Source organism: Ipomoea nil, unplaced genomic scaffold (assembly GCF_001879475.1).
Source record: "Ipomoea nil cultivar Tokyo-kokei standard unplaced genomic scaffold, Asagao_1.1 scaffold2662, whole genome shotgun sequence".
Lineage (NCBI taxonomy): Eukaryota > Viridiplantae > Streptophyta > Magnoliopsida > Solanales > Convolvulaceae > Ipomoea > Ipomoea nil.
The window spans coordinates 611584-621428 of NW_017619090.1; the positions used below are offsets into that span (position 1 = coordinate 611584).

At 37.2% G+C, this 9845-nt stretch overlaps 1 protein-coding gene and 1 non-coding gene across 2 annotated transcripts; one reads left to right on the top strand and one right to left on the bottom strand.

Annotated features, from left to right (window-relative positions):
• Positions 1-6426: 6426 nt before the first annotated feature.
• Positions 6427-7730, bottom strand: LOC109154988 (em protein H5). The gene is made up of 2 exons (XM_019302726.1): positions 7527-7730; positions 6427-6945 (listed from the first exon to the last, which is right to left on the bottom strand). Exons 1-2 carry the CDS (start codon positions 7642-7644, stop codon positions 6782-6784), a joined length of 282 nt encoding a protein of 93 aa, XP_019158271.1. The 5' UTR covers positions 7645-7730; the 3' UTR covers positions 6427-6781.
• A 1823-nt stretch (positions 7731-9553) lies between these two features.
• On the top strand, positions 9554-9634 carry TRNAL-AAG. The gene has a single exon. It is a non-coding gene; the product is annotated as a tRNA-Leu (tRNA).
• Positions 9635-9845: the final 211 nt, after the last annotated feature.

Genomic DNA, 9845 nt, shown 5'->3' on the forward strand with positions numbered 1-9845 from the left:
AGATAGTATAGAATACCGAAGTGGTATCGAACAAGAAGAGCTGGAAGGGAAGTCCTCGGACTAAGTTTTTGAACAGAACTTCGATAGGCAAGAGGTGTAAGCGCGTGCGCTATATATATAATTAGATTCTGGTGCGGTTTCGGTGCCCAGTTGCAGTTGTGCAGTTTAATCTGGGCCATTCATCTCACTTAAATCAACGTCCAGGATTACCAAAATTTTTAAAAAAAACGCGGTGGCAATTTTGTAATTTTTGCATCTAGGTCAAAATTAAGGTGAGCGGACCTGTGATTAATATGCGTGAGGTTTGTGCGTAAGGTGCGTGAGGTTTGTGCTTAATGTGCGTGGGGTTGTGCTTGATGTGAGTAGTTGTTAAAACTTAAAGTCTGTGAATTAATAATTAAAGTGCGTGAATTTTGTGATTAATGTGCGTGAGGTTGTGCTTAATGTGCGTGAGTTTTGTACTTAATGTGCGTGAGTTTGTGCTTAATGTCAATAGTTGTTGAAACTTAAAGTCTGTGAGTTAATATTTAAAGTGTGTGTGTTTTGTGCTTAATGTGCGTGAGGTTGTGCTTAATGTGTGTGAGTTTTGTACTTAATGTGCGTGAGTTTGTGCTTAAGGTGCATGTTTCTATCACTTAAGGTGCATCATTTTTAGCTTATGCTTCTTTCTTCCAGACACGCGTTTTTTTTAATTTTCATTGATTTCAGCCATTGATCTAAATTTGATCAACAGCTCAGATCTAACCGCACAACCGCACGGGAAGCTATACCCGCACCTGAACCCTTCCCTATATATATATATATATATATATATATATATATATAGAATAAAGTTCAAATGCGGCGGGGTCTTCTCGTGCGGCGGTGCGGCGGAATTCCAGAATACACCAACAGTGTAAGAAAAACACACCACAATGAAATGCAATAAAACATCACAAAATACACAACAGACTCAAAAAAAAATACACCATATAACTCACCACCCCAATGGTGTATTTCTGAATAGTGTATGGTGTTTTTACTCACACCTAATGGTGTGTGTTTGGTGATGCGGGGATCTGTTTACTCTGTTTTTTGTGGTGTATTTTCCTAACGTTGATGGTGCATATTTGTTGAACTATTGGTGATGCCGCACCGTAAGAGATCGCCGCACCGTAAGACACCGCCGCACCTGAACTCGCCTATATATATATATATATATATATATATATATATATATATATATATATATATATATATATATATACTATTTTTAATTACTATTTTTAAAAACTTACTATTCTATATTATGAGATGTAACTAGCTAACAAAGTCTGCTCTTTTCTGTTAGAGTTAGTTAAGTTGTTAGCTTCCTTTTTCCCTCCAAGTTCAACATGTATATAAAACAGTTTTTCTCCTTCTTGAATGAATGAATGAAACAGTTCATTTTTCTCCTTACCTTCTCTTCCTTCTTCTATCTTCTCTAAGCAAGCACTGATTCGCCACATGGTATCAGAGCTATAGATCAGTGCTCCTAGAGATTGTGTCCTCATGGTAACGGCGTGGCCTCCTCTTAGCAGTCAGCCAACTCCGATCAACAACACGGCGGGGACTCCGACAACTGCTGCAAATGGAGTTCCTCTTCCTGCATCGACGACTGGATCGAGCCCTGGAGAGGTAATCTTCGATCTAGAATCCCAATCTAACCCCTATTATTTGCACGCCAATGAAAATCCTGCATTGGTGCTAGTTTCGACCCCTATGGATGGATCAAACTACCACCCTTGGGTTAGGCTATGACAATGGCCCTGTCCTGCAAGAACAAGCTTGCATTCATCAATGGTTCTATTACCAAACCAGCCCTAGATGATCGCAAATATGGAATATGGGAACGGTGCAACAATACTGTTGTATCATGGATTGTGCGATCCCTATCTCCTACAGTTGGGAATAGTGTTCTCTGGATAGAAACAGCCTACGGCATATGGGATGATCTGAAACGAAGATTTAGTCAGCAAGATTTGTTTCGAACTGCTGAAATAAAATGTGAGATCTATCAAACAAAACAAGGAGATAATACCTTGAATGAGTATTTCACCAAGCAGAAATTGCTATGGGATGAGCTCACAATCCTCAGACCTACTGTGTTATGCAATTGTAACCCAAAATGTCAGTGTGGAAAGAAAATAAATGGTCTAAATTAGTTGAAAAGGACAAATTGTCTATATTCCTGCTTGGATTGCATGAAAGGTACACTGGGGCAAGAAACCAAATCATGCTTATGAGACCCCTACCGGATGTGTGTGAAGTCTACTCCATGATAGCTCAACAAGAGAGGCAATTTCAGATGTCCACAACTGGATTTGGTAGTCAGCTCTATCAAGTTGGAGAGAACTCAGCAGCTGGTAGCATTTTCTTGGCCAATGCAGAACATGGGGGTCAGCAGGGTTTCAAAAAGTTCTCAACAGGGAGTAAGAAACCTGTATGCACTTACTGTGGATACACTGGACATACACAAGACAAATTCTATAAAAAGCATGGGTATCCCCCGGGGTGGAAACCAAGATCAAAGAATCAAGGTTCAATCAACCAAGCTCAAGGACTTGTGACAATGCAGCAACCAAAACCTTATGCATGGGCATCTTTTACCCAAGAAGATTTCAAGAATTTCTTGGAATTTATGCAGATGCAAAAGGGGTCTGGAGGATATCAAAACACTCTCATTGATCATCCTACTGTGCAGGCCAACACAACATCTGTGTCTGTCATCCCATTGCCAAGAACTCAACTAGAAGATATGGTCCCTTTATCACATTCTGTGAGTTATAGCAAGCATGAGTGGATTTTGGACAATGGTGCCACACACCACATTGTGTGTCATAAGAACCTGTTAGAATACCAGAAAGAGGTTCATAATATGCATGTTAGCTTGCCTAATGGTCTACAAGTTGCTATTACATGCACTGGATCCATACATTTGTCTGATGAATTTATCCTACATAATGTCTTGCATGTTCCTGGATTTCATTGCAACTTAATATCTGTTGGTGCCTTTATCAAGAGCTCTAATTGCACTATGGAATTGCACACTAATCAGTGCATTATACAGGATCCTACCCTTGGCAAGATGATTGGAATGGCTGAGCTCCAAAATGGGTTGTACCACTTAGTCTTTCCTATTGCTTCTCCTTATGCTTGTATTGTTACATCTACTGCAAACAAATGTACTTTGTGGCATGCTAGGCTAGGGCATGCCTCATACACCAAGATTCAATGTTTGAATTAACTAGATCCCACCATTCAAATGAATAAAAATCTAGTTTGTGATTGTTGTCACTTTGCCAAACAAAAAAGGTTGCCCTTCCAATCTAGCTCTTCTAACTCATCTGCTTGCATTGATTTATTGCATATGGACATTTGGGGTCCCTACAAGGTTCCTACTCTCCATGGCCACCACTACTTTCTCACTATATTGGATGATCACAGTAGATCAGTTTGGGTTCACCTAATGAAGAAAAACTCTGAAGTTAGAAATCTGGTTATGACATTTTGCAACATGATTGAGAATCAGTTTGACACCAAAGTGAAGTGTGTAAGAACAGATAATGGGTTGGAATTTAACATGGCTGATTTTTTTGGGGAAAGAGGGATAATTCATCAGACCTCATGTGTATATACTCTTCAGCAGAATAGTAGAGTTGAGAGAAAGCATGGACACCTTCTTTCTGTTGCTAGGGCTCTCAGATTCCAAGCTTTCTTGCCAGAAAGTTTTTGGGGAGAATACATAATGCATGCAGCTTACATCATCAACAGATTACCCTCTGCTGCCATTAATCATCAAGTTCCATACCAAGTTTTGATTCACAAGAGGCCTCAGTATCAACACTTAATTAAGGGTCTTTGGCTGCCTAGCATTTGCCACAACAGTTGGTCCCAAGTCCAAGTTTGATCCAAGGGCCAAAAAGTGCATATTTCTTGGATATGCAAATGGTATTAAAGGCTACAAACTATATGATTTACAGACCAAGGAGGTGTTTATATCAAGAGATGTATTATTTCATGAACATGTTTTCCCAATTCAGCACACCAATGTGGCAGAAAAGGAGTCCTCTCAGGTCATTTTTCCTGTCATAGATGGTGTCTCATAAGAAGCCTTAGTGAGTCCCCAGCCTCACAGATCTGTTCCTAGCCATTCTCTTGATTCATTGTCTAACACACAGCCTGATGAAGTGGTTGAACCATTACCTAATTCACTGCCTAATGAAGTAATTGATGCAGTGGTTGATGAAGTAATTGATGCAGTGACTGATGATATAATTGATACAGTGCCTGATATACTACCTGAGCCACACAACCCTACACCTAGGTTGACACAACAACCAGAAGCCAGAAAGTCAACTAGACAAAAACAAACTCCTTCCTACCTGAATGACTACATCTGCCACAATTCCACAGTAAGATCCTCCCCTCATAACCTGGCCAAAGTTCTAAGCTATGACAAGCTCTCACCTACCTTTCAGTCCTTTGTTATGAACATCACCCTTCACACTGAGCCCAAGAATTATAGAGAGGCAGTCCAACATGAATGCTGGAGAAAAGCCATGGAAGAAGAGATAACTGCTCTAGAAAACAACAATACTTGGCAGCTAATGAAGTTACCACCTTCAAAGAAACCTATAGGCTGCAAATGGGTGTACAAGATCAAACACAAACAAGATGGCACTATTGAAAGGTATAAGGCTAGATTAGTAGCTAAAGGCTACACTCAAACACTTGGGATTGACTACATGGACACTTTTAGTCATGTGGCAAAGATGACTACAGTTAGAACTTTCTTGGCCATAGCAGCAGCCAAAGACTGGCATCTCCATCAAATGGATATCAATAATGCCTTCCTCCATGGAGACCTAGATGAAGAGGTATATATGCAACTCTCACTTGGCTTTGAAAATAAGGGAGATGGTCAAGTATGTAAACTGAATAAATCCTTATATGGATTAAAGCAAGCTAGCAGACAGTGGAACAGCAAGTTAAGCCTGGCTCTACAAAGTATAGGTTTCAAACAGTCTTTACCTGATAATTCCTTGTTTGTTAAAGGTGAAGGAAGTTCCTTTGTTGCTCTACTTGTTTATGTAGATGACATAATTGTTGGCATCAGTGACTTGAGTTTGGTTCAGCAGATCAAGACACAGCTCGATTCAAAATTTCAGATCAAAGATCTAGGGCCACTAAAATTTTTCCTAGGATTGGAAGTGGCAAGACAAAAGAAAGGGATTGCAGTTTCCCAAAGGAAATATGCTCTTGAACTACTAAAAGATGCAGGTTTTACAGATGCCAAACCTATACATAGCCCTACTTCTCCATCTCACAAGCTAAGTAAAGGTGCAGGAAATCTACTTAAGGACGACACTCAATACAGAAAACTAGTGGGAAAGCTTCTACATCTAAACATCACCAGACCTGATATAAGCTTTGCTACACAACAGCTTTCATAGTTCCTAGATGCACTCACTGATCTACACCTCCAAGCAGCTCACAGGGTCTTGAGATACATCAAAGCTGCCCCTGGCCAGGGTCTCTTCTTCCCAGCTCATTATAACCTTCAATTAAAAGCCTTCTCTGATTCAGATTGGGAGGCTTGTGTGGACACTAGGAGATCCATCACTGGCTTCTGCATTTTCCTAGGAGAAGCCTTAGTGTCTTGGAAATCAAAGAAGCAGGTGACAGTTTTGAAATCCTCCTCAAAAGCTGAATACAGGGCATTAGCAGCTACCACCTGTGAAGTCCAGTGGTTATTTTATTTGCTCAATGAGTTTGGAGTACACAAAACTGGTCCAGCAGCTCTCTATTGTGACAACAAGTCAGTCATAGCCATTGCTGAGAACCCTGTTTTTCATGAGCGTACAAAGCATATTGAATTGGACTGTCATCTAGTTAGAGAAAAGCTACACAAAGGAATAATCAAGCTCTTCCATGTGTCTTCTACAAACCAACTAGCAGATATATTCACTAAGATGCACTGCCAAGTTCTTTCAACAACTACATTTCCAAGCTTGGATTGTTCAATCTATACAATCCAGCTTGCGGGAGGCTATTAGGAGATGCAACTAGCTAACAAAGTCTGCTCTTTTCTGTTAGAGTTAGTTAAGTAGTTAGCCTCCTTTCTGTTAGAGTTAGTTAAAACAGTTTTTCTCCTTCTTGAATGAATGAAACAGTTCCTTTTTCTCCTTACCTTCTCTTCCTTTTTCTGTCTTTCTCTAAGCAAGCACTAATTCGCCACATTCTAACCTTTTAAAAATTATTATATAGTTTAAATGGTATATTATATATAAAGATGCTCTAACACCAATTGAACCCGTGTAAATTTGAGTGCACAATGGTCTCACATGCATACTCTTGAAATAAATAAATAAATAATAAAAAATAAAAATGTATAAGAAAACCCAAGACCCATTGAATATGAAGAGCCTAAAATTTTCACATATATAAAAGACCAGACATAGGGATTACACATATAAACCCCTAGACACTACATAGGTATAGGCTAGAAATTGAGCTAACAACTTATATATGCATGTTACAAGGTAACACGCATATATATATGACCACTAAACCCTAACTAAACTAAGAACTACAACATCATTATCGATCACGCTCAACATGGTTCCCGTGCATGATCCACGATTATTACTATCATTATTACATTAGCAGAAACAAAAGTAAAGAACATCATCGATCATATCCTAGCTAGCTAGGTAATGATATGATTCTGCGTGGTTGGTTTGTTGATTTTAGATCTGATCTAGCTGGTGTTTCGGAACTTGGACTCGTCGATCTCAATGCCTTCACGCTCTGCGCGTTCCCCGCCGGACTCGTCTCCAGTGCTCAGCCCGCCCTTACGTCCCATCTGCTGATACCCTTCCGTTCCCAGCTGCTCTTTCCGTGTCTGCCCTCCTTTCTGCCTTCCTGTTTAATTTTAATTTTTTGAAAAAATAATTAAGTAATGTAAAATGATAGTTATTTTTAATTTTAAAAAAATAACATAGGAAAGTAAAACATTTAAAATAAGACAAAAAGGAGTATAGTTTAAGCTGAAAATGTTTGAAAAAATATAAATTGATACAAGGAGTATAGTTTAAGCTGAAAATAAAATAAAATAAACCAAACTAAACGGTAAATGTTATTCCTTCGGTCCCATTTTATATGTTTGGTTCGATTAATGAGACTTACAGGAGTTATTTTTAATCTAATTTTTTGTCCCATTTTATATATTTAGTTCGGTTATTGGACTTCGGTTATTGAGATTTACGGGAGTTATTTTTAATCTAATTTTTCATAATATTAAATTATTATAATATTAAATTTAATATTAATATTCAAAATTTATATATTTAGAAACTATGTTAAAAATAGTATTAAACACAATAAATCAAATTTAAAAATAAATAAAAAAATATTAAAAAAATAAAAAAAAAAAGAAAGAATTGTTTTAACTAATAAATAATAAGTAGGAGAGATCAAATGAGACAGAGGAAACAATTAGAGACCTTCAGCAAGGTGCTCCTGCGCTTCAAGGCTCTTGCCGCCGGTGCCACCGGGGACGACGGTCTGCCCTTCCCTGGCCTTCCTGTCAAGCTCAGCTCTGTTCTGTTGCTGCGAAGCCATTCTTAGTTAATTGCAGTCTTCTAATGTCGTCAAACGATATGATGATTTTCAACGCTGTTTCAATGTCGTATTAACGTACGTAGTATGATTATGGTTTCTGGGGACGACAGAAGGAGAGCAATTTATAGGCTTGGGAACGGGAGGGAGGGGATGACACCTGGCAAGATGACGCGGATTCGATGGAATGGTCGTGAAGTGCACGTAAGGAGTTCGCAGGCTGACACGTTTTGATGTTTTTGACACGAATCCGATCGCCACAGTGGCACTCTCTCTCCGCCGATCCATCGCATTCTACCTTTCTCGACATATTTATACTATTTCCAAATTAATTGTCCAAACTTTACTAATTTCAATATTTTACTTATTAATTTCCAATTTCATTCAATCGTGTTGTCCATACTATTGCTAGATCATGAGTTATCTCTGAGCAATTATAATATTGTGTATCAGGACACATATTGCATTGTACATTTTGACGCAAAACGACATTATTTTATAAGTTGGTGGAAAATTAACGCGACGGACACTGTTCTGTCCGTTACTGTTTTTTTTTTTTTTTTATCATTTGTGTTTATGTGTATTATGTATTATGTTAGATTTTATGTATTATGTTAGATTATGTGTATTATGTTATGAGTTTATGTGTATTTTGCTATACAATTCTGTACAACGAAACATGGATTTTTTTCTTTGAAGTTAACGGCGGAAACGGGAAACAGAATTTCCAAAAAAATAATAATAATAATACAAAACGACGTCATTTTGTGCCAAGGCGCATAATGCATTGTGCGCCCTAGTGCACGATATAATTTTCCATTTCTGAGTCAGGTTGTGGTGAGTGGCTACACGCACCACCTTTATAGTATACCCCGAGGGTGTGCATGGATAAACCCGCCTTGTGACGTTAATCAACAAATTAAGAACCACAAGGAGGTAATTAAATCAATCTAGGTTGTCTATAGTTGACCAGTTCAAACCAAAAATAATAATAATAATAATAATAATAATAATAATAATAATAATAATAATAATAATAATAATAATAATAATAAAAATTCAAACTCATGATCTTATAATTACAAGTTTGTATCTTTAGCTAGCTTGGTTGGATCAGAGTTAACCCTTAATATTCAATTTATTTTGTTCTATGTATGTGTGTCCACACACGTATATATGTTTGTTGGCGCACCATTTGAACTTTCTATGTGCCTCGTTGGAGTTTTAATGTACTATAATAGTACTAAAATTGGAAATTAAGATTTTATTGCTTTGAATTAACAAATTCATACTTTCAAAAAAAAGAATTAACAAATTCATATAAATTGAGATTTTTTGAGTCGATAATTATAATCAAATTAAAGATATATATAAAATGATTGTACATAAGAGAAGTAAAAGTTGACGTTGGGTGTTGGAGCCCTTTCTATCAATTTTTCAATTTTCTTTTTCCAATCGTATATAAGATGATCCACCCACTCAAACCCCTTAAACTACCAAATATATATAATAATGGTTACAACTTTTTGATATCACTACTCTCATGTTCCCTACTTTACAAATACGGAGTATATAAAAATTTTCGCCAATACAGAAATCGCCACTTAGAATTAATTGGGTAATTATTTTTCATACCAACTATACATACATATATAAATGACTAACCTTTCTTGCCTGGGCAATATATTTTCCGCAATTTTTATTCCATACCTACATATCCACATTGAATTCATTCAGTGAACAATGGAATCTCTTTGAGTGCATCTAAGTCTCCCAAAAAAATATTCTTCTGTCTTCTTTTGAAACCAAACTGGTTGCAGATGGAATATCGAGTTATCAGCACATAACTAGTAATAGATGGCATATCAAATTTTACGTATTAGTAGAGTTTGTGAAACTTAAGGAAGAATAAGTTGAGATGGCCGAGTTGGTCTAAGGCGCCAGATTAAGGTTCTGGTCCGGAAGGGCGTGGGTTCAAATCCCACTCTCAACATTTATTTTATACTAGGGTCGCTTACACGCTTTTCCATTACAGCCATTTCATTATAAACAAACGAACCACTTTATGCTAAATGATTCATTTATGCATTTCAAAAAATATATTTAAAAAAACAGTTTATTTTAACTCTTTATTTTTTTTTGAAGGATTATTTTAACTCTTTATTACTCATGATTTATATTTAACATGTAATTAATTATTTTTC